We start from the raw sequence: 26307 nt of genomic DNA on the forward strand, positions 1-26307 counted from the left end.
AGAAAGAGATCTATAGAGGGATATCAACAAAGAGAGAAAGGGATATCAACAAAGAGAGAAAGAGAGCGACATGGAGGGATATCAACAAAGAGAGAGAGATATATGGAGGGATATCAACAAAGAGAGAGAGCAATATGGAGGGATATCAACAAAGAGAGAGAGAGATATGGAGGGATATCAACAAAGAGAGAGAGAGATATGGAGGGATATCAACAGAGAGAGAGAGATATGGAGGGATATCAACAGAGAGAGAGATATGGAGGGATATCAACAGAGAGAGATATATGGAGGGTTATCAACAGAGAGAGAGATATGGAGGGTTATCAACAGAGAGAGAGATATGGAGGGATATCAACAGAGAGAGAGATATGGAGGGTTATCAACAGAGAGAGAGAGATATGGAGGGATATCAACAAAGAGAGAGAGATATGGAGGGATATCAACAAAGAGAGAGAGATATGGAGGGATATCAACAAAGAGAGAGAGAAATGGAGGGATATCAACAGAGAGTGAGTTATGGAGGGATACCAACAAAGAGAGAGAGAGAGAGAGAGAGAGAGAGAGAGAGAGATATGGAGGGATATCAACAGAGAGAGAGAGATATGGAGGGATATCAACAAAGAGAGAGAGTTATGGAGGGATACCAACAAAGAGAGAGAGAGATATGGAGGGATATCAACAGAGAGAGAGAGATATGGAGGGATATCAACAGAGAGAGAGATATGGAGGGATATCAACAGAGAGAGATATATGGAGGGTTATCAACAGAGAGAGAGATATGGAGGGTTATCAACAGAGAGAGAGATATGGAGGGATATCAACAGAGAGAGAGATATGGAGGGTTATCAACAGAGAGAGATATGGAGGGATATCAACAGAGAGAGATATGGAGGGATATCAACAGAGAGAGATATGGAGGGATATCAACAGAGAGAGATATGGAGGGATATCAACAGAGAGAGAGATATGGAGGGATATCAACAGAGAGAGAGAGATATGGAGGGATATCAACAGAGAGAGAGATATGGAGGGTTATTGAGAAAGAGATGGAGAAAGGGAGAGACAGTTTAACTGAAGTCTCTTAGACCAGGGGTTCTCAAACTGGGTCCTGGAGCCCCCCTGGGAGCAATGTGGTTTTTGCCCTAGCACTACACAGTTGTTTCAAATGATCCCAGCATGATGATAAGAAGGTTATCTGAATCAGCTGTGTAGTGCTTGGGCAAAAAAACTAAATGTGCACCGACTTAGAGGGCTAACTCATGATCCTCTCTCTGCTCAGCAGAGCCCTGATATAATAGCTAGAGATAACCAGTCGCTTCCACAAACCTCCTATCTGACGACAACAGCAGCAGTGTCAACACAAACTTTCACAAACCTCCTATCTGATAACAGAAGTGTCAAGACACTTAGGCAGTCAGTCTACTTTTGTCATTTTGCTCCAAAAACCAAGATGACGCAGCCACAAAACAACTGTAGACCAAAAGATTGTAGAACCCCACCTCGATCCATTCCTTTTCAATTAGTTTAAATTGGAATGTTGGTTAAAAGGTGCATGTTCCAGGCACAGAGGGACACAGAGTCCCATGGAAAACTCAGAGGAAGGCTGGGACACAGAGTACCATGGAAAACTCAGAGGAAGGCTGGGACAGAGGAAGGCTGGGACAGAGGAAGGCTGGGACACAGAGTACCATGGAAAACTCAGAGGAAGGCTGGATCACAGAGTACCATGGAAAACTCAGAGGAAGGCTGGGACAGAGGAAGGCTGAGACACAGAGTACTATGGAAAACTCAAGAGGAAGGCTGGGACAGAGGAAGGCTGGGACACAGAGTACCATGGAAAACTCAAGAGGAATGCTGGGACAGAGGAAGGCTGGGACACAGAGTACCATGGAAAACTCAGGAGAAGGCTGGGAAAGAGGAAGGCTGGGACACAGAGTACCATGGAAAACTCAGAGGAAGGCTGGGACAGAGGAAGGCTGGGACACAGAGTACCATGGAAAACTCAAGAGGAAGGCTGGGACAGAGGAAGGCTGGGACACAGAGTACCATGGAAAACTCAAGAGGAAGGCTGGGACAGAGGAAGGCTGGGACACAGAGTACCATGGAAAACTCAAAAGGAAGGCTGGGACAGAGGAAGGCTGGGACACAGAGTACCATGGAAAACTCAAGAGGAAGGCTGGGACAGAGGAAGGCTGGGACACAGAGTACCATGGAAAACTCAAGAGGAAGGCTGGGACAGAGGAAGGCTGGGACACAGAGTACCATGGAAAACTCAGAGGAAGGCTGGGACAGAGGAAGGCTGGGACACAGATTACCATGGAAAACTCAAGAGGAAGGCTGGGACAGAGGAAGGCTGGGACACAGAGCACCATGAAAAACTCAAGAGGAAGGCTGGGACAGGGGAAGGCTGGGACACAGAGTACCATGGAAAACTCAGAAGAAGGCTGGGACAGAGGAAGGCTGGGACACAGAGTACCATGGAAAACTCAGAGGAAGGCTGGGACAGAGGGAGAGAGAGAGAGAGGGGAGAGTACAGTAAGAGAGAGGAGAAGGAAGACCTTGAGGGAATGACCTATCTATGTTTCTCTCTCTCCACACACACAAACACACACATGCACACGCACGCACGCGATTTAGGTCACAGAATGAGTGGGTAGTAGAAACGTGAGTTTGGAGTGAGGTAGGTGGACGTGATGCCATGGTACTCTAGACACACACACAAACAGACACACTGGGCCTGTGAAATTAATATGGGACACCATTGGAGAGTAGAGGACATGTTTAAGCCTTAATGACCCATGGTTTAATAGGTGAATGTTTGGATTGCCCACACAGAGGAAAGAAGACATAATATTAATGACAGGAAAAATGGGAGATTTATTTAAGTCATATAGTTTGATAGCACAGTAAATGTGGAAATTATGACCAAATACGATGTGTTCTATGGTTATATGCAAATGACCGGGCAGTAATTTAGGCCGGACGATTTGATTAGGATGGAAAGACACGTTGAAGATCTGAAGTTTGATATTTTAATAGAATATTATTGATGTAAAAAGCTAGACGAGAATAATAACTGAGTGAGAGAAAGAGTTGGAGACAATATTCAAATGTGAGAACGAGAAATAGGGAATTATATAAAAGGAGATTGAGCAAAATGAGACAGACAAGAGAGAGGAAAGAAATGCAGGTAGAGAACGCGAGAGAGGTAGAGAACGCGATAGAGAGAGGTAGAGAACGCGATAGAGAGAGGTAGAGAACGCGATAGAGAGAGGAAGAGAACGCGACAAGAGAGAGGTAGAGAACGCGATAGAGAGAGGTCGAGAACGCGATAGAGAGGTCGAGAACGCGATAGAGAGGTCGAGAACGCGATAGAGAGAGGTCGAGAACGCGATAGAGAGAGGTCGAGAACGCGATAGAGAGAGGTCGAGAACGCGATAGAGAGAGGTCGAGAACGCGATAGAGAGAGGTAGAGAACGCGATAGAGAGAGGTCGAGAACGCGATAGAGAGAGGTCGAGAACGCGATAGAGAGAGGTCGAGAACGCGATAGAGAGAGGTCGAGAACGCGATAGAGAGAGGTCGAGAACGCGATAGAGAGAGGTAGAGAACGCGATAGAGAGAGGTCGAGAACGTGATAGAGAGAGGTAGAGAACGCGATAGAGAGAGGTCGAGAACGCGATAGAGAGAGGTAGAGAACGCGATAGAGAGAGGTAGAGAACGCGATAGAGAGAGGTCGAGAACGCGATAGAGAGAGGTCGAGAACGCGATAGAGGAAGAGAACGCGATAGAGAGAGGAAGAGAACGCGACAAGAGAGAGGTAGAGAACGCGATAGAGAGAGGTAGAGAACAAGATAGAGAGAGGTCGAGAACGTGATAGAGAGAGGTCGAGAACAAGATAGAGAGAGGTAGAGAACAAGATAGAGAGAGGTAGAGAAAGCGATAGAGAGAGGTAGAGAACGCGATAGAGGTAGAGAACGCGATAGAGAGAGGTAGAGACCGCGATAGAGAGAGGTAGAGACCGCGATAGAGAGAGGTAGAGAACAAGATAGAGAGAGGTAGAGAACAAGATAGAGAGAGGTAGAGAACAAGATAGAGAGAGGTAGAGAACGTGATAGAGAGAGGTAGAGAACGCGATAGAGAGAGGTAGAGAACGCGATAGAGAGAGGTAGAGAACGCGATAGAGAGAGGTAGAGAACGCGATAGAGAGAGGTAGAGAACGCGATAGAGAGAGGTAGAGAACGCGATAGAGGTCGAGAACAAGATAGAGAGAGGTAGAGAACGCGATAGAGAGAGGTAGAGAACGCGATAGAGAGAGGTAGAGAAAGCGAGAGAGGTAGAGAAAGCGATAGAGAGAGGTAGAGAACGCGAGAGAGGTAGAGAACGCGATAGAGAGAGGTAGAGAACGCGATAGAGAGAGGTAGAGAACGCGATAGAGAGAGGTAGAGAACACGATAGAGAGAGGTAGATAATGCGATAGAGAGAGGTAGAGAAAGCGAGAGAGGTAGAGAACGCGATAGAGAGAGGTAGAGAAAGCGAGAGAGGTAGAGAACGCGATAGAGGTAGAGAAAGCGATAGAGAGAGGTAGAGAACGCGATAGATAGAGGTAGAGAACGCGATAGAGAGAGGTAGAGAAAGCGATAGAGAGAGGTAGAGAAAGCGAGAGAGGTAGAGAACGCGATAGAGAGAGGTAGAGAAAGCGAGAGAGGTAGAGAACGCGATAGAGAGGTAGAGAAAGCGATAGAGAGAGGTAGAGAACGCGATAGATAGAGGTAGAGAACGCGACAAGAGAGGCTAGAGGGACAGACAAGAGAGAGGGGAGCCAGAGAGATTAAAAACAGATGAAGAGAGATATAGAATGAGAGGGGGAAAGGGAGAGAGCCCTCCATAGCAGCAGCTTCCCAGTTGTTGTGGGGGCTCCCAGCCAGCTCAGAGAGAATCACACTTTCAGCAACATGCCAGGACGCATCACGTCTGCTATACTCAGCCCTGGGCGCCCGCTATGAGGTCACCGGCCCGATGCACATAAATGCACCGCACTGCACCATGGGTAATCTCCCATGGGGGAAGGGTCGGCTGGATGGGCCACTTTGTGGCGGTGGTACGACACAGATGTGCAGAGATGCGTACACACACACACTGCTTTCGTCATCCAGAGTATATAGAAAGACAGAAAAGGCCTGCAGAGCCATTTCCCAGACTAACAGCTCAGATAGGGATTATATTACTGGGAATATGGTGCTCTGAAGACAGAAACAACAAAGCCTCAACTACATAGGACATGATTGATGTCCTGCTTGATGGCGCTGTATGGCTAGTGATTTTGATTCTGGGAAAGTGATTCCTGTGAATGGCATTCAGCCATAGAGTTGGCCACAGTTGGCCATTAACTAGGCTGATGCTCGATGCTGATGCTCGATGCTAACCTGATAGAGCATCATCTGAGCCAGAGGAGAGACATAGGAGAATCCTTCAAAGGATAAGTGATAGTTCTTTAATGATGGCTACTTACCACTACACTTGTCGTTGTCGAGCTGAAGTCAGCTCCAAATGCATGTGGACCCACAAACACACTCGAACAGGGACACACACACGAACACACACACGAACAGGGACACACACACACAAACAGGGACACACACACACGAACAGGGACACACACACACGAACAGGGACACACACACACACACACACGAACAGGGACACACACACACACATGAACAGGGACACACACACACACACACACACACATGAACAGGGACACACACACACACATGAACAGGGACACACACACACGAACAGGGACACACACACACGAACAGGGACACACACACACACGAACAGGGACACACACACACACACGAACAGGGACACACACACACACACAAACAGGGACACACACACACACACAAACAGGGACACACACACACACACACACGAACAGGGACACACACACACACACACGAACAGGGACACACACACGAACAGGGACACACACACACACACACACACACACACACACACACACATGAACAGGGACACACACAGTCACACACACATGAACAGGGACACACACACATGAACAGGGACACACAGTCACACACAGGGACACAAACACACAGGCAGGTACACACGTAGAGAGGGATAGAGCTATAAAGGTACTCACATAGAGAGGGATACAGGTATAAAGGTACTCACATAGAGGGATAGAGCTATAAAGGTACTCGCGTAGAGAGGGATACAGCTATAAAGGTACTCACATAGAGAGGGATACAGCTATAAAGGTACTCACATAGAGAGGGATAGAGCTATAAAGGTACTCACGTAGAGAGGGATAGAGCTATAAAGGTACTCACGTAGAGAGGGATACAGGTATAAAGGTACTCACATAGAGGGATAGAGCTATAAAGGTACTCGCGTAGAGAGGGATACAGCTATAAAGGTACTCACATAGAGGGATAGAGCTATAAAGGTACTCACATAGAGAGGGATAGAGCTATAAAGGTACTCGCATAGAGAGGGATACAGCTATAAAGGTACTCACATAAAGAGGGATACAGCTATCAAGGTACTCACGTTGCCATAGTCGATGTAGAACACATGGACCTTTGCTGGCGATTGAACTTTCTCCACCCGGGCTCTGTACCTTTAGAGAGGTAAGTGAAGGAAAAGATGGAGGGGAAGATGAGAGAGAAAGAAAGGTGATAATTGAAAGAAAGGAGATGGAGATGTAGAGTAAGAGTGATAGAGATGAGAGAGAAAGGAGGGAGAAGATGAGAGAGAGAGAGAAAGAGAGAGAAGATGAGAGAGAGGAGAGAGGGAGAAGATGAGAGAGAGAGAGGAGAGAGGGAGAAGATGAGAGAGAGAGAGAGAGAGAGAGAAGATGAGAGAGGGAGGTACAAGGAGATTAAAGGATACAATGAGAGTAAATCATTCCATTGTTATTTCCCAGGAGAGCTGGTGTGGTGGTGGATATGTCTGTAGTGATACGGTCTTTGAGGAGAGAGACCCTATGGGATTTGAAATGTTCCATTTCAGACAGGCCACTGTATAGAAACAGGGGGAATTATATTGGCCTGTATGACTTGTTCATTTCAAGAGGTGTGTGAGAAATCTTACATCTACAATCTAAGCCTATAGTACCAGAAAAGCACAGAGTTAATCAAAAATAAAAGGTATTGAAGCCAATTGGTGAAGTAAATTGTGGGATAGCTCAGTGGGAGGGAGAGGCAAGTCAAAGAGCCTTTCAATCACTTTGTGGCCCACATCACCCACATTAACCCGAGGAGGAGAGGAGAGACAGGATGGACAGAAGGAGAAAACAAACACTACTAACAATTAGGCAACGGTGGAGTGGACACAACAGGGGAGAGAGAGACAGACATGTAGAGAGAAGAGAGAGAGAGAGAGAGAGAGAGAGAGAGAGAGAGAGAGAGAGAGAGAGAGAGAGAGAGAGAGAGAGACAGAGAGACAGAGAGAGAGGAGAGAGAGAGAGAGAGAGAGAGAGAGAGAGAGAGAGACAGAGAGAGAGAGAGAGAGAGAGACAGAGAGAGAGGAGAGAGAGAGAGAGAGACAGAGAGAGAGGAGAGAGAGAGAGAGAGACAGAGAGAGACATACATGTAGAGAGAAGACAGAGAGAATGAAGAGAGATAGAAAAATAAACAGTCAGGGAGAAAGTGACAAAAGAGAGCCAGACAAACAATGACAAAGAGAAAGAGAGAGAAAGACAGACACACAGACTCATTCAGAACTCCTCAGTGGCTGCATTCAACAGGCCTTGAAAGGAACCCAACCCTAATTAGTCTTTAATAATTCCAGCAAATCTCCCTCCCTCCTCCTCAGAATAAAGAGGTACAACACTCACTATGGTTGGAAATTACCTCAATGAACAACAGACTAACAGGTCCCGGAAAAAACACTAAAACAAAAAATGTATTTTGCATAAAAAGGAAGAACCGCTGCTTTTCCTGGAAAGGAGTAACAACAGACTGGTGCTCTCCACGCACAACAGGAGTAACAATAGACTGGTGCTCTCCACGCACAACAGGAGTAACAATAGACTGGTGCTCTCAACACAAAACAGGAGTAACAACAGACTGGTGCTCTCCATGCACAACAGGAGTAACAACAGACTGGTGCTCTCCACACAAAACAGGAGTAACAACAGACTGGTGCTCTCCATGCACAACAGGAGTAACAATAGACTGGTGCTCTCCATACAAAACAGGAGTAACAATAGACTAGTGCTCTCCATACAAAACATGAGTAACAATAGACTGGTGCTCTCCATGCACAACAGGAGTAACAACAGACTGGTGCTCTCCATACACAACAGGAGTAACAACAGACTGGTGCTCTCCACGCACAACAGGAGTAACAACAGACTGGTGCTTTCCACGCACAACAGGAGTAACAATAGACTGGTGCTCTCCACGCACAACAGGAGTAACAATAGACTGGTGCTCTCCACACAAAACAGGAGTAACAACAGACTGGTGCTCTCCATGCACAACAGGAGTAACAACAGACTGTGCTCTCCATGCACAACAGGAGTAACAACAGACTAGTGCTTTCCATGCACAACAGGAGTAACACCAGACTGGTGCTCTCCATACACAACATGAGTAACAACAGACTGGTGCACTCCATGCACAACAGGAGTAACAGACTGGTGCTCTCCACACAAAACAGGAGTAACAACAGACTGGTGCTCTCCATGCACAACAGGAGTAACAACAGACTGGTGCTCTCCATGCACAACAGGAGTAACAACAGACTGGTGCTCTCCATGCACAACAGGAGTAACAACAAAATGGTGCTCTCCATACACAACAGGAGTAACAATAGACTGGTGTTCTCCATACAAAACAGGAGTAACAACAGACTGGTGTTCTCCATACAAAACAGGAGTAACAATAGACTGGTGCTCTCTATACAAAACAGGAGTAACAATAGACTGGTGCTCTCCATGCACAACAGGAGTAACAATAGACTGGTGCTCTCCATACAAAACAGGAGTAACAACAGACTTGTGCTCTCCAAGCACAACAGGAGTAACAACAGACTGGTGCTCTCCACACAAAACAGGAGTAACAACAGACTGGTGCTCTCCATACAAAACAGGAGTAACAATAGACTGGTGTTCTCCATACAAAACATGAGTAACAATAGACTGGTGCTCTCCATGCACAACAGGAGTAACAACAGACTGGTGCTCTCCATGCACAACAGGAGTAACAACAGACTGGTGCTCTCCATGCACAACAGGAGAAACAACATACTGGTGCTCTCCATGCACAACAGGAGTAACAATAGACTGGTGCTCTCCACACAAAACAAGAGTAACAATAGACTGGTGTTCTCCATACACAACATGAGTAACAACAGAATGGTGTTCTCCATACACAACAGGAGTAACAACAGACTGGTGTTCTCCATACAAAAAAAGGAGTAACAATAGACTGGTGCTCTCCATACAAAACAGGAGTAACAACAGACTGGTGCTCTCCATACAAAACAGGAGTAACAATAGACTGGTGCTCTCCATACAAATCAGGAGTAACAATAGACTGGTGCTCTCCATACAAAACAGGAGTAACAATAGACTGGTGCTCGCCATACAAAACAGGAGTAACAATAGACTGGTGCTCTCCATACAAAACAGGAGTAACAATAGACTGGTGCTCTCCATACAAAACAGGAGCAACAATAGACTGGTGCTCTCCATACAAAACAGGAGTAACAATAGACTGGTGCTCTCCATACAAAACAGGAGTAACAATAGACTGGTGTTCTCCATACACAACAGGAGTAACAACAGACTGGTGCTCTCCATACACAACAGGAGTAACAATAGACTGGTGTTCTCCATACACAACATGAGTAACAACAAAATGGTGCTCTCCATACACAACAGGAGTAACAACAAAATGGTGCTCTCCATACACAACAGGAGTAACAACAGACTTGTGCTCTCCAAGCACAACAGGAGTAACAACAGACTGGTGCTCTCCACACAAAACAGGAGTAACAACAGACTGGTGTTCTCCATACAAAACAGGAGTAACAATAGACTGGTGCTCTCTATACAAAACAGGAGTAACAATAGACTGGTGCTCTCCATGCACAACAGGAGTAACAATAGAATGAATGGTGCTCTCCACACAAAACAGGAGAAACAACAGACTGGTGCTCTCCATGCACAACAGGAGTAACAATAGAATGGTGCTCTCCATACAAAACAGGAGTAACAACAGACTTGTGCTCTCCAAGCACAACAGGAGTAACAACAGACTGGTGCTCTCCACACAAAACAGGAGTAACAACAGACTGGTGCTCTCCATACAAAACAGGAGTAACAATAGACTGGTGTTCTCCATACAAAACATTAGTAACAATAGACTGGTGCTCTCCATGCACAACAGGAGTAACAACAGACTGGTGCTCTCCATACACAACAGGAGTAACAACAGACTGGTGCTCTCCATGCACAACAGGAGAAACAACATACTGGTGCTCTCCATGCACAACAGGAGTAACACTAGACTGGTGCTCTCCACACAAAACAAGAGTAACAATAGACTGGTGTTCTCCATACACAACATGAGTAACAACAGAATGGTGCTCTCCATACACAACAGGAGTAACAATAGACTGGTGTTCTCCATACACAACAGGAGTAACAACAGACTGGTGTTCTGCATACAAAAACAGGAGTAACAATAGACTGGTGCTCTCCATACAAAACAGGAGTAACAATAGACTGGTGCTCTCCATACAAAACAGGAGTAACAATAGACTGGTGCTCGCCATACAAAACAGGAGTAACAATAGACTGGTGCTATCCATACAAAACAGGAGCAACAATAGACTGGTGCTCTCCATACAAAACAGGAGTAACAATAGACTGGTGCTCTCCATACAAAACAGGAGTAACAATAGACTGGTGCTCTCCATACAAAACAGGAGTAACAATAGACTGGTGTTCTCCATACACAACAGGAGTAACAACAGACTGGTGCTCTCCATACACAACAGGAGTAACAATAGACTGGTGTTCTCCATACACAACATGAGTAACAACAAAATGGTGCTCTCCATACACAACAGGAGTAACAACAAAATGGTGCTCTCCATACACAACAGGAGTAACAATAGACTGGTGTTCTCCATACAAAACAGGAGTAAAAACAGACTGGTGTTCTCCATACAAAACAGGAGTAACAATAGACTGGTGCTCTCTATACAAAACAGGAGTAACAATAGACTGGTGCTCTCCATGCACAACAGGAGTAACAATAGAATGGTGCTCTCCATACAAAACAGGAGTAACAACAGACTTGTGCTCTCCAAGCACAACAGGAGTAACAACAGACTGGTGCTCTCCACACAAAACAGGAGTAACAACAGACTGGTGCCCTCCATACAAAACAGGAGTAACAATAGACTGGTGTTCTCCATACAAAACATGAGTAACAATAGACTGGTGCTCTCCATGCACAACAGGAGTAACAACAGACTGGTGCTCTCCATACACAACAGGAGTAACAACAGACTGGTGCTCTCCATGCACAACAGGAGAAACAACATACTGGTGCTCTCCATGCACAACAGGAGTAACAATAGACTGGTGCTCTCCACACAAAACAAGAGTAACAATAGACTGGTGTTCTCCATACACAACAGGAGTAACAACAGACTGGTGTTCTCCATACAAAAAAAGGAGTAACAATAGACTGGTGCTCTCCATACAAAACAGGAGTAACAACAGACTGGTGCTCTCCATACAAAACAGGAGTAACAATAGACTGGTGCTCTCCATACAAAACAGGAGTAACAATAGACTGGTGCTCTCCATACAAAACAGGAGTAACAATAGACTGGTGCTCGCCATACAAAACAGGAGTAACAATAGACTGGTGCTCTCCATACAAAACAGGAGTAACAATAGACTGGTGCTCTCCATACAAAACAGGAGCAACAATAGACTGGTGCTCTCCATACAAAACAGGAGTAACAATAGACTGGTGTTCTCCATACACAACAGGAGTAACAACAGACTGGTGCTCTCCATACACAACAGGAGTAACAATAGACTGGTGTTCTCCATACACAACATGAGTAACAACAAAATGGTGCTCTCCATACACAACAGGAGTAACAATAGACTGGTGTTCTCCATACACAACAGGAGTAACAACAGACTGGTGTTCTCCATACAAAACAGGAGTAACAATAGACTGGTGCTCTCTATACAAAACAGGAGTAACAATAGACTGGTGCTCTCCATGCACAACAGGAGTAACAATAGAATGGTGCTCGCCATACACACCAGGAGTAACAACAGACTGGTGCTCTCCATACAAAACAGGAGTAACAACAGACTGGTGCTCTCCATACAAAACAGGAGTAACAATAGACTGGTGCTCTCCATACAAAACAGGAGTAACAATAGACTGGTGTTCTCCATGCACAACAGGAGTAACAATAGACTGGTGCTCTCCATGCACAACATGAGTAACAATAGGCTGGTGCTCTCCATACAAAACAGGAGTAACAATAGACTGGTGTTCTCCATGCACAACAGGAGTAACACTAGACTGGTGCTCTCCATACAAAACAGGAGTAACAATAGACTGGTGTTCTCCATGCACAACAGGAGTAACAATAGACTGGTGCTCTCCATGCACAACAGGAGTAACATTAGGCTGGTGCTCTCCATACACAACAGGAGTAACAATAGACTGGTGTTCTCCATACAAATCAGGAGTAACAATAGACTGGTGTTCTCCATACAAAACAGGAGTAACAATAGACTGGTGCTCTCCATACAAAACAGGAGTAACAATAGACTGGTGTTCTCCATGCACAACAGGAGTAACAATAGACTGGTGTTCTCCATGCACAACAGGAGTAACAATAGACTGGTGTTCTCCATGCACAACAGGAGTAACAATAGACTGGTGCTCTCCATGCACAACAGGAGTAACATTAGGCTGGTGCTCTCCATACAAAACAGGAGTAACAATAGGCTGGGGCTCTCCATACAAAACAGGAGTAACATTAGGCTGGTGCTCTCCATACAAAACAGGAGTAACAATAGGCTGGGGCTCTCCATACAAAACAGGAGTAACAATAGGCTGGGGCTCTCCATACAAAACAGGAGTAACAATAGGCTGGGGCTCTCCATACAAAACAGGAGTAACAATAGGCTGGTGCTCTCCATACAAAAAAGGAGTAACAATAGGCTGGGGCTCTCCATACAAAACAGGAGTAACATTAGGCTGGTGCTCTCCATACAAAACAGGAGTAACAATAGGCCGGGGCTCTCCATACAAAACAGGAGTAACAATTGGCTGGGGCTCTCCATACAAAACAGGAGTAACAATAGGATGGGGCTCTCCATACAAAACAGGAGTAACAATAGGCTGGGGCTCTCCATACAAAACAGGAGTAACAATATGCTGGTGCTCTCCATACAAAACAGGAGTAACAATAGGCTGGTGTTCTCCATACACAACAGGAGTAACAATAGGCTGGTGTTCTCCATACACAACAGGAGTAACACTAGGCTGGTGTTATCCATACAAAACAGGAGTAACAATAGGCTGGGGCTCTCCATACAAAACAGGAGTAACAATAGGCTGGGGCTCTCCATACAAAACAGCCAAAGGGAGTACGAGTGAACAAGAAGATAAAAATAATAATAAGTCCCAGCCACTGCATCTCACAGATGGCTCTTTTGAAAGCTCTCCTCAACTATCGCTGGCGGATGCGAAAACGTAAAAGTTTTTGTTCCCAGAAGTTGAGTGAGGGGAGAGGGGGAGGGAGATGATGAGCTGTCCACCTGGCTAGGGAGGGGCGAGTCTCTATTTTTAATATCAGTTTGGCATTTCCCTTCTCTCCCTCTCCTTCCCACCGTCTCTCTCTCTCGGTCACCTCCTTGATGGGGCCCAAAGTCATAGCAGACACCCGGTTGCGCCCACCCGACGCACTTCGCCTCCGCGACTACCATCTGTCCCCGCCACCATCTGTAAACTTCACCGGCAACATCCGGTGTACCGGCTGAGTTGACGAGGGCTCAACACCTCTACAAAGCTCTGTTCTAAAAGGGGCCCTCTTAAAAACCAGGGCCGTTCAGGAGCCATGACTTTGTGATGTCCCTTTTATGGCTGGGCAGATTTAAAACCAGAAACAGTATGAACAAAGGGTAGATAAATAGGTAGGACGCTTTGTATTTTGGAAAGTTGATACCTGGCCTATAAGAATAGATCCAGGCAAAAAGCCAATGAGAAAGGGTGTGGGTGACTCACATCCAGGTTAAGGGCGGAGCTTATCCGTTGCTCTAATACGTTCCTCTAATGTACATTTTGGCTGCACCCAAACGCCAACTATTAGCCCCGACTTGGGCACTAGTCATAAGGAAAAGGGATGGATTGGGCACTAGTCATAAGGAAAAGGGATTGATTGGGCACTAGTCATAAGGAAAAGGGATTGATTGGGCACTAGTCATAAGGAAAAGGGATTGATTGGGCACTAGTCATAAGGAAAAGGGATTGATTGGGCACTAGTCATAAGGAAAAGGGATTGATTGGGCACTAGTCATAAGGAAAAGGGATTGATTGGGCACTAGTCATAAGGAAAAGAAATTGATTGGGCACTAGTCATAAGGAAAAGGGATTGATTGGGCACTAGTCATAAGGAAAAGGGATGGATTGGGCACTAGTCATAAGGAAAAGGGATTGATTGGGCACTAGTCATAAGGAAAAGGGATGGATTGGGCACTAGTCATAAGGAAAGGGGATGGATTGGGCACTAGTCATAAGGAAAGGGGATGGATTGGGCACTAGTCATAAGGAAAGGGGATGGATCGGGCACTAGTCATAAGGAAAGGGGATGGATTGGGCACTAGTCATAAGGAAAGGGGATGGATTGTAGGACCAATAGCTCTCTCTTTAACAGAAAGATCAGTTCCAAGACCTCAACATAGGGTCAGGTATTTTACTACACATTAAAATGGAGACATTGCAGCACCATGTGACAGAAAGATAAAACACGTACCACTCTCCATCCGCGGAGAAATTGGCAATGCAGTAGTCCCCTCGGCGGGCAGCGTACGAGCCCTCCACTGGGGGCTGGGCGGCGATCTCTGCCCTCATGGTCTCCATCAGGTTCTCCAGCTGGGTGCCTGAGGGGCGGGGAGAGACATTTTCAATGTCTACAAACAGGCCCCCTTTGACTAGATGCCAAAGGCGTTAGTATTTGGCTCATATCCCATGTATCACTGTTGAGCCATACAGCGCTCTGCCCCAAAATGGACGCCCGATCGCAGTAGCCACCATGGGGAAATTGGTCACCTCCGTTTCCTGTAGTAATTATCACCGCATTAGCACCATGTCACAAATACTAAATAATCCTATTTCTACTAGCCTTACCATCAGTGGAGACAGTCATAACCAAAACAGCATGAGTAAAAAGACTGAGCTCTGTGACGTGTCTACCAGTCACCAACCCATTATCCTGTATGGGAGAACTATTAGGTGGAGATGCCAGAAAATGTGGCGGTGGATAATATCCATGTTTTGAAGAGGATGATAAGAGCGTCAGGCTGCGTGGATTCAGACTGCAATCACTAGTCCAGTGATTTGCGCTCAGCAGTAACAAATGGCTAGCTGTCACGGCTGATGGCTCGGAGTGTGTGTGAAGAAGTATGGGATGTGTGTGCGTAAGTGTGTGAGAGAGAGTGTGAAGAGAGTGCAGATCGCTTACTCCAGCTAGTTTAGCAAAGTGCCCGATGTTGAAATTACATGGTGATTTGTTGACAACCTATTCCCATTGATTTCCCCTTGGGCCTTGGGCAATGTAACAACCAGGGCTATACACTGACTCAATAAAAAAAGAATGCCCCTTCGTCTGCACAGCAAGTGTGTGTGTGTGTGTGTGTGTGTGTGTGTGTGTGTGGGGAGGCTGGACATGGAAACATTCTCAACGATTGATGAAAAAAAGTAATTATTTCAAAGATGGCAGAGAAAAGCAACACTAATTGCTAGTAATGAACATGTAATGAAACGTGGTCGTTTCCCTTTGATGTGAGCCAGGTTGATAAGAGGTGATGTTTCAGCATGTGCCCCCGGAGGAGGTGATGGTGTCCGCCACAAACATACAGACGTTCACACACAATGGCACCACATATATGACATACACACACAGATCAGTGCAATCTGTGTAATCTGTGCAATCAGTGTAATCTATGGCCCGTGAGCTTAAAGCATTACGGAAATGTGACATGGATGGGCTCCTCCACTGCATTACCAACGCTACTGAACGGGGGAGGTGTGTGTGTATTGGAGGGAGGTGTGTGTGTGTGTGTGTATTGGAGGGAGGTGTGTGTGTGTGTGTGTATTGGAGGGAGGTGTGTGTGTGTGTGTGTATTGGAGGGAGGTGTGTGTGTGTGTGTATTGGAGGGAGGTGTGTGTGTGTATTGGAGGGAGATGTGTGTGTGTGTGTATTGGAGGGAGGTGTGTGTGTGTGTGTGTATTGGAGGGAGGTGTGTGTGTGTGTGTGTATTGGAGGGAGGTGTGTGTGTGTGTATTGGAGGGAGATGTGTGTGTGTATTGGAGGGAGATGTGTGTGTGTATTGGATGGAGGTGTGTGTGTGTGTATTGGAGGGAGGTGTGTGTGTGTGTGTGTGTGTGTGTGTATTGGAGGGAGGTGTGTGTGTGTGTGTGTATTGGAGGGAGGTGTGTGTGTGTGTGTGTGTATTGGAGGGAGGTGTGTGTGTGTGTGTGTGTATTGGAGGGAGGTGTGTGTGTGTGTGTGTGTATTGGAGGGAGATGTGTGTGTGTGTGTGTGTGTGTGTGTTTGTGTGTATTGGAGGGAGATGTGTGTGTGTGTGTATTGGAGGGAGATGTGTGTGTGTGTGTGTGTGTGTGTGTGTGTGTGTATTGGAGGGAGATGTGTGTGTGTGTATTGGAGGGAGATGTGTGTGTGTGTGTGTGTGGGGGGGGGGAGCTTAATGTGTGTTGTGATCAAACAAACACCTCAAAGGCAAAGCCACATTAAACGAACGAACAAGCCACATCTCACACACACACCACTGGGAGGTGTTATTGGGGGCCTGTGTTTGTGTATTAAAAGTTCAGAGAGTGGGCCAGTGTGTGTGTCATGTTGGAGAGTGGGAGGCTTGCGGGGGGGGGGGGGGGGGGGTTTGGGGAGAGGAACGTGGCGTCCACACTCCTCACTGCCCATCCACTGGCACCCTGATGGCTAATGACTGCTGTTTGAGGGGAGCGAGGAGCGCACAGACATACACACACAAACACACGCTTGAGAGAGGCATCCTCAGTGTTTTGTAGGAGCAGCAGATTTAAGGAAACACGTCAGATCAACAACTCTCCCATCTATCCCAGAGGTGCAGCTCAGATCAAAACCCTACCCCCCCCAACCCTCCCATCTATCCCAGAGATACAGCTCAGATCAACAACCCTACCCCCCCAACCCTCCCATCTATCCCAGAGGTACAGTTCAGATCAAAAACCCTACCCCCCCAACCCTCCCATCTATCCTAGAGGTACAGCTCAGATCAACAACCCTACCCCCCAACCCTGCCATCTATCCCAGAGGTACAGCTTGTGACGGCCGCATAGTTGCGGCTGTGCAGCGCTCCGGCTGCCGGCGGAAGATTTATTCATCTAATTAAAAAAGTTTGAGAGAGAGCGTCTTCCTGCTTCCCCAGCCAGGAGTGGTAGTAGTAATGGTGTGTGTGTGTGCGTGCGTCTTTGCCTGGGTCGCGAGGCATGCTCCACTTTGGGCCCAGAGAGATTTGATTAAATAATAAATAAGCTAAGAGGGAGTCCTCTCCAATCGCTATATAAAGCTTTAATGAAAACACTTCATTTAACCTAATTAATACCAGTGGCCTGGCATTACTGTGGAGGGGAAGGTACAGGAAGGAGGTAGGGTACAGAACACATGATGTAGCAGAGGCCTGGCATTACTGTGGAGGGGAAGGTACAGGAAGGAGGTAGGGTACAGAACACATGATGTAGCAGTGGCCTGGCATTACTATGGAGGGGAAGGTACAGGAAGGAGGTAGGGTACAGAACACATGATGTAGCAGAGGCCTGGCATTACTGTGGAGGGGAAGGTACAGGAAGGAGGTAGGGTACACAACACATGATGTAGCAGATACCTGGCATTACTGTGGAGGGGATGGTACCGGAAGGAGGTAGGGTACAGAACACATGATGTAGCAGAGACCTGGTATTACTGTGGAGGGGAAGGTACAGGAAGGAGGTAGGGTACAGAACACATGATGTAGCAGAGGCCTGGCATTACTGTGGAGGGGAAGGTACAGGAAGGAGGTAGGGTACAGAACACATGATGTAGCAGTGACCTGGCATTACTGTGGAGGGGAAGGTACAGGAAGGAGGTAGGGTACAGAACACATGATGTAGCAGAGACCTGGCATTACTGTGGAGGGGAAGGAACAGGAAGGAGGTAGGGTACAGAACACATGATGTAGCAGAGGCCTGGCATTACTGTGGAGGGGAAGGTACAGGAAGGAGGTAGGGTACAGAACACATGAAGTAGCAGATACCTGGCATTACTGTGGAGGGGAAGGTACAGGAAGGAGGTAGGGTACAGAACACATGATGTAGCAGAGACCTGGCATTACTGTGGAGGGGAAGGTACAGGAAGGAGGTAGGGTACAGAACACATGATGTAGCAGAGACCTGGCATTACTGTGGAGGGGAAGGTACAGGAAGGAGGTAGGGTACAGAACACATGATGATATCGCTGTATGTACTCTATGCCATAAGAATTAAGGCCTGAAATTCTGTGATGATAACCCACTTTGTACCGTTCAAGAACCACAATGTACACACAGCCAAAACACACAATGAGACTGAGTACACACTCGTAGACTAACACACAAAAAACATGTTGGAGAGCACATGCGTGCACACACCCCAAACAGAATAACTCCAGACAGAGCTGTAATCTCTGTAGTATGCAACAATAACCAAAATGTACACATACAGTGCCTTCGAAAAGCATCCAGACACAATACAGCATAATGAATGACAAAGCAAAAACAGGTTTACAGACATTTATGTAAATGTATGCAATAAAAATAACTAAAATATGACATTTACATAAGTATTCAGACCCTTTACTCAGGACTTTGTTGAAGCACATTTGGCAACGATTACAGCATAGAGTCTTATTGGGTTTGATGTTACAAGCTTGGCACAGCTGTACTTGGGGAGTTTCTCCCATTCTTCTCTGCAGATATTCTAAAACTCTGTCAGGTTGGATGGGGAGCGTCGCAGCACAGCTATTTTCAGGTCTATCCAGAGATGTTCGATCGGGTTCAAGTCCAGGCTCTGGCTGGGCCACTCACGGACATTCATTCTTGTCCCGAAGCCACTCCTACATTTTCTTGACTGTGTGCTTATGGTCGTTGTCCTGTTGGAAGGAGAACCTTTGTATGATGTCCTGAGTGCTCTGGAGCATGTTTTCATCAAGGATCTCTCTGTACTTTGCTTTGTTCATCTTTTCCTCGATCCTGACTAGTCTCTCAGTCCCTGCCGCTGAAAAACATTCAAGGCTTGACACTGCCACCACCATGTTTCACCGTAGGGATGGTGCCAGGTTTCCACCAGATGTGATGCTTGGCATTCAGGCCAAAGGAGTTCAATCTTGGTTTTATCAGACCAGAGAATCTTGTTTCTCATGGCCTGAGAGTCTTTAGGTGTCTTCTGGCAAACTCCAAGCAGGCTGTCATGTGCCTTTTACTGAGAAGTGGCTTCCGTCTGGCCACTCTATCATAAAGGCCTGATTGGTGGAGTGCTGCAGAGATTGTTGTCCTTCTGGAAGGTTCTCCCATCTCCACAGAGAAACTCTGGAGCTCTGTCAGATTGACCATCGGGTTCTTGGTCACCACCCTGACCAGGCCCTTCTGCCCCAATTGCTCAGTTTTGGAGGTTCCAAACTTCTTCCATTTAAGAATGGATGGAGTCTTGGTTCTTGGTGACCTTGTATGTTTCAGACATTTTTTGGTACCCTCTCCAGATCTGTGCCTCAACACAATCCTGCCTTGGAGCTCTACAGACAATCCCTTCCACCCCATGGCTTGGTTTTTGCTCTAACATGCACTGCCAACTGTCGGACCTTATATAGACAGGTGTGTGCCTTTCCAAATCATGTCCAATCAATAGAGTTTACCACAAGTGGACTCCAACCAAGTTGTAAAAACATCTAAAGGATGATCAATGGAAACAGGATGCACAGGAGCTCAAATTCGAGTCTCATAGCAAAGGGTCTGAATACTTATGTAAATAAGGTACAGATGAAGTCAGAAGTTTACATACACTTAGGTTGGAGTCATTCAGCGTCCTGCTACTCATGCCAGGAATATAGTATATGCATATGATTAGTATGTGTGGATAGAAAACACTCTGAAGTTTCTAAAACTGGTTAAATCACGGCTGTGACTATAACAGATCGTGTGTTTCATCGAAAAGCGCAAGAAAAACTGCTCTCTGAAAGCTAAAAATTATTTCCATGTGTCACTTTCATGGGTTGTTATCGACCTGCATGCAATTCCTACAGATTCCACACGATGTCGCCATTGTCGTCATTTTCCAGGGACTTTTTTCTTGGTAAATCCAACTAACTGGATTCAATTTCTTCCGGTCTCCACCAGGATGTTTTGAATGTGCACATTGGCAGCCATTGATTTGAAGACGAGGAGCTATTGAATATACATCGCCCTGTAATCATTTTGATAGATTATAAACGTTTACTAATACCTAAAGTTGGATTACAAAAGTATTTCGAAGTGTTTTGTGAAAGTTTATCGTCGACTTTTTTAATTTAAAAAAATGACGCAGCGTTTAAAAACAATGTTTTTTTCTGAATGACACAGCTTCCATAGAAAGCTATTTTGGGTATATATGGACCGATTTAAACGAAAAAAAGACCCAATAGTGATGTTTATGGGGCATATAGGAGTGCCAAGAAAGAAGCTCGTCAAAGGTAATGAATGTTTTATATTTTATTTCTGCGTTTTGTGTAGCGCCGGCTAAGCTAAATCTTTGTTTACATCGCATTCAGGCATTTTGGGGTATTGCATGCTATCAGATAATAGCTTCTCATGCTTTCGCCGAAAAGCATTTTAAAAATCTGACTTGTTGGCTAGGTTCACAACGAGTGTAGCTTTAATTCAATACCCTGCATGTGAATTTTGATGAACGTTTGAGTTTTAACGAGTACATTTAGCATTTAGCGTAGCGCATTTGCATTTCCAGGTGTCTACTTGAGACATCTGCGTCTCAAGTAGGAGCAAGAAGTTAACAAGTTGGCAAGTCGGTTAGGACATCTACTTTGTGCATGACAAGTAATTTTCCCAACAATTGTTTACAGACAGATTATTTCACTGTATCACAATTCCAGTGGGTCAGAAGTTTTCACACACCAAATTGACTGTGCCTTTAAACATCTTGGAAAATTCCAGAAAATGATGTCATGGCATTAGAAGCTTCTGATAGGCTAATTGACATCGTTGAGTCAATTGGAGGTGTACCTGTGGATGTATTTCAAGGCCTACCTTCAAACTCAGTGCCTCTTTGCTTGACATCATGGGAAAATCAAAAGAAATCAGCCAAGACCCCAGATAAAAAATTGTAGACCTCCACAAGTCTGGTTCATCCTTGGGAGAAATTTCCAAACGCCTGAAGGTACCACGTTCATCTGTACAAACAATAGTATCTAAGTATAAACACCATGGGACCACACAGCCATCATACCGCTCAGGAAGGAGACGCGTTCTGTCTCCTAGAGTTGAACGCACTTTGGAGCGAAAAGGGCAAATCAATCCCAGAACAACAGCAAAGGACCTTGTGAAGATGCTGGAGGAAACAGGTACAAAAGTATCTATATCCACAGTAAAACGAGTCCTATATCGACATAACCTGAAAGGCAGCTCAGCAAGGAAGAAGCCACTGCTCCAAAACCGCCATAAAAAAGCCAGACTACGGTTTGCAACTGCACATGGGGACAAAGATGGTTCTTTCTGGAGAAATGTCCTCTGGTCCGATAAACAAAATAAAACTGTTTGGCCATAATGACCATCTTTATGTTTGGAGGAAAAAAGGGGATGCTTGCAAGCCGAAGAACACCATTCCAACCGTGAAGCACGGGGATGGCAGCATCATGTTGTGGGGGTGATTTGCTGCAGGAGGGACTGGTGCACTTCACAAAATAGATGGCATCACCAGGAAGGAAAATGATGTGGATATATTGAAGCAACATCTCAAGACATCAGTCAGGAAGTTAAAGCTTGGCAAATGGGTCTTCCAAATGAACAATGACCCCAGGCATACTTCCAAAGTTGTGGCAAAATGGCTTAAGGACAACAAAGTCAAGGTATTGCCCTGACCTCAATCCCAAAGAAAATTTGTGGGCAGAACTGAAAAGGCGTGTGCGAGCCAGGAGGCCTACAAACCTGACTCAGTTACACCAGGTCTATCAGGAGGAATGGGCCAAAATTTACCCAACTTATTGTGGAAAGCTTGTGGAAGGCTACCTGAAGCGTTAGACCCAAATTAAACAATTTGAAGGCAATGCCACCAAATACTAATTGAGTGTATGTAAACTTCTGACCCACTGGGAATGTGATGAAATAAATAAAAGCTGAAATAAATCACTCGCGACTATTTTTCTGACATTTCACATTCTTAAAATAAAGTGTTGATCCTAACTGACCTAAGACAGGTAATTTTTACTTGGATTAAATGTCATGAATTGTGAAAAACTGAGTTTAAATGTATTTGGCTAAGCTAAGTAAGCTTCCGACTTCAACTGTATGTTTTTTTGTTAAACCTTTTCGGGCTAGGTGGCAGTATTTTCACATCTGGATAAAAAGTGTGCCTAAAGAAAACTGCCTACTACTCAGGCCCAGAAGCTAGGATATGCATGTAATTGGTGGATTTAGATAGAAAACACTAACATTTCTAAAACTGTTTGAATAATGTCTGTGAGTATAACAGAACTGATATGGCAGGTGAAAACCAGAAAAAAAAATCCATCCAGGAAAAAAAAATTGAGGTCACTCTCTTTTCAATAGGTTTTCTATAGGGATCTAGATTTCTGTGGCACTAGCTTGCAGTTCCTATTGCTTCCACTGGATGTCAAAAGTCTTAAAAATTGGTTGATATTTTTCCTTTGAGAAATGAAGAAGTTCAGAACGAGGGTCGAGTGAAGTGTACTGTTTGTTAGAGGCGCGTGACCTGAAAGCTCGCTCCACTTTGTTTTTATATCCGCTATTGAACGCAGTTTATCCCGTCTTAAATTTTAGCGATTATTTACGTAAAAAAATACCTAAAGTTGTATTAGGAAAGTTGTTTGAAATGTTTGGACAAAGATTACAGATAACTTATTAGATATTTTGTAGTCATGTTGCGCGAGTTGGAACCGGTGTTTTTCTGGATCAAACGCGCCAAATAAATTGACATTTTGGAGATATAACGACGGAATTAATCGAACAAAAGGACCATTTGTGATGTTTATGGGACATATTGGAGTGCCAACAGAAGAATATCTTCAAAAGCTGGATTAACAACAAGTGTAGCTTTAATTTGGTGTATTGCATGTGTGATTTCATGGAAGTTTAATATTTCTAGTAATTTAATTTGAATTTGGCGCTCTGCCATTTCACCGGATGTTGTCGAGGGGTTCCGCTAGCGGAACGTCTAGCCATAACAGGTCTAAACCTGTTTTCACTTGGGTATTATGTGTAGATTGATGAGGAAACAAATTAATTCAATCCATTTTAGAATAAGGCTGTAACGTAACGTGGAAAATGGAAGGGGTCTGAATAATTTCCGAAGGCACTGTAGGCTATGCTACATCCTATCCTATGAAAATCAGGGCAAGCACACAAACCCAAGAGTGGCCGGTGTGCTTATGAAACACCAATGTTAACCCTACCTTACATGTTCTCCTATGAGATCCATCCTCCAGGCCAGTGTCCTCATATAACACCAGTGGGGTTTAAAGCCATCCATGAGGTCATATAGCGGAGGTTACATAAGGAACAGTAGATCAGTACACAGCCGACAGCATCCCAAATGGCACCATATTCCCTATGTAGTGCCCTATCGGCCCTGGTTAAAAGTAGTGCACTATATAGGGAATAGGGTAACATATGGGAAGCAGTCATCTCTATGGATCACTGATTTCACAGTGTAATTTCACTACTTGGTAGAAGCCTTAGATTCCCTCTAATTACAGTCAGGTGAGATTGAGTCAGACACTGTACATCTAATGGATGTGGAGGAAAAATACGTTGGTTAGGGAGAAGGAACAGGGACCGTGTCTGTTACAGTGAACCTGCAGTCATGTTGATATTGACCAATGAGATGGTTATGTTTCTTGGTGATGGTTGTAGGCTGTTCACAGAGAGGACTTACATACATAGCATAGCAAACACCCCCCCCCCCCCCCACCACCACCACCACCCACACACACACGTCAATCCTTCTTCATTTCAAGTGCCATCCTGATTTAGTGGTGAACTTAAGCCTCTTAACTACTACATATTTCTCTGTGGTTTTGCTATCCATTATATAAACACACACACACCACAGGGCCAGGTGAGAGAGAACGATGACACTTGGTATTAGATTCAGCATGCAGCGCTGGGGTTCTGCAGCATTAGAATCTCCCTACCTACTGCCAGTCAGTTTATGGCTGGTCATTTGCTGTGCAGGCATCTTGGCCCAGGGTGACCTGTAGTGGAGGGCACTGCTTTATTACACACATCTATGCATGCAGATTCCCTTCCAGGTGTAGGCTTGGGCGGTAATGCACACACAAGGGAATGGGCAAGCGCTCACACACACACACACACACACACACACACACACACACACACACACACACACACAGAGTGAGAGGAACAAAGACAAATACACTAGCACTCTCCAGCAAGCAGACACAGAGAGAGAGAGAGAGAGAGGAATGAAGACACATACATTAGCACTCTGGCAAGCATAGATGCACCCCCCCCCCCCCACACACACAGGTAAACAAACAGGCAAAGTGATCCTTTTTCAGCTTGAAAGAACATCATTCCAACCCAACCGATGTGTAAAAAACATAAAACAGCCTACATCTCCCTCTGTCTGTTTGCATACACTGCCGAGAAATGTAAAGATAAACCCTGTGAGTGTCCAGTGAACCGACGCCTACGGTTGGTTTCCTGCCTTCAGCAACCCAGAGAGATCTGCAACATGCATCTCTGGCAAATCCAAATCAGGCTAGGAGAAATACCAGGAGACGTATGTAGTAAGGAGAGTCCCAGTTCCCAATTCCACGTTGGTTTGAAGAAAAGAAAAAACAGACAAATCTATGAATTTGCAGTCTCAGTGTAAGAGGCTAATGGGTCTCCAGTGTGACAGGCCTCGCTTTGTGTATTTGCTAGTGAGCAAAAGCACTGATCCACATAAAGTGAAGACTGTTCCAGATCTCTTTTCTCCTCCTTCCCTCTCTTTTCTCTCACTCTGTTCTGTAATTTGTTGATGCACCATTATGGCTGCAGCTGTTGGTAAATCATATGTAATTACATTGTAAATGCCCCGCGTGGAACGGAGAAAGCGATTAGGCTTTAGAGAAGAGAAAATGATTTTAGTTGGGGTTGATTAAAATGGCATTTGGCTGTGGTGTGGCGAATGAGGCGTACTAGAAGAAAGAAAACAAAAAGCAATGAAAACACTGGATCATGTTGTCCTCTGCACTCGACCGAAGGCCACGCGGAATCCTATTTGACCAAATCATTACCATCAACAACGGAAATCATCCCATCCAGAATGAAACAGAAGACCAGAGAACAGATTAAAGAATCACTGCTAAATGGTTACTAAAAAGCTGGGATAATTCCAATTCCCTTCCCAAATGAAGAAATTAAACAAAATCACTGTTAAGCATTTTCCAAATGATGCAGAAACTCTAATTCAGGACACCCAAAGAGAGAAAATGGGGAACAGAAAACCAAGAACAGGAGAAGCGCAGAAAGAGGCAACATTTCACCAGCTGTAATCAGCTCAATATTCAAATGTATGAGATGCACACAGTGGCATCTAGAAAGGAGCACACCCAGGGAAATGTGTAACTAACCTAAAAACAACACTTATTCTGGGAGGTCTCAGAAGACTCTCATTTCCATTTAGTACATGTTGTTCCCGGCGTCTTTATCAGATCTGCTATATAGGCACTGGTGTCTGAACTAGCTTATATTAGCAGTT

General features: G+C 45.3%; 2 protein-coding genes across 2 annotated transcripts in view; both read right to left on the reverse strand.

The window, feature by feature from the left end:
* LOC139393229 (protein FAM3C-like) overlaps window positions 1-26307 on the reverse strand; it is an 823321-nt gene that overhangs the window by 754243 nt on the left and 42771 nt on the right. The gene's annotated exons all lie outside the window — the stretch shown is intronic.
* LOC139393228 (staphylococcal nuclease domain-containing protein 1-like) overlaps window positions 1-26307 on the reverse strand; it is a 334741-nt gene that overhangs the window by 52256 nt on the left and 256178 nt on the right. The window contains exons 19-20 of the mRNA XM_071141677.1: window positions 15059-15185; window positions 6575-6644 (exon numbers count right to left, since the gene is read on the reverse strand). Coding sequence (XP_070997778.1) covers window positions 6575-6644; window positions 15059-15185 — 197 coding nt within the window. The remainder of the gene's footprint in view (window positions 1-6574; window positions 6645-15058; window positions 15186-26307) is intronic.

The sequence above is a fragment of the Oncorhynchus clarkii genome, chromosome 33 (genome assembly GCF_045791955.1).
Source record: "Oncorhynchus clarkii lewisi isolate Uvic-CL-2024 chromosome 33, UVic_Ocla_1.0, whole genome shotgun sequence".
Lineage (NCBI taxonomy): Eukaryota > Metazoa > Chordata > Actinopteri > Salmoniformes > Salmonidae > Oncorhynchus > Oncorhynchus clarkii.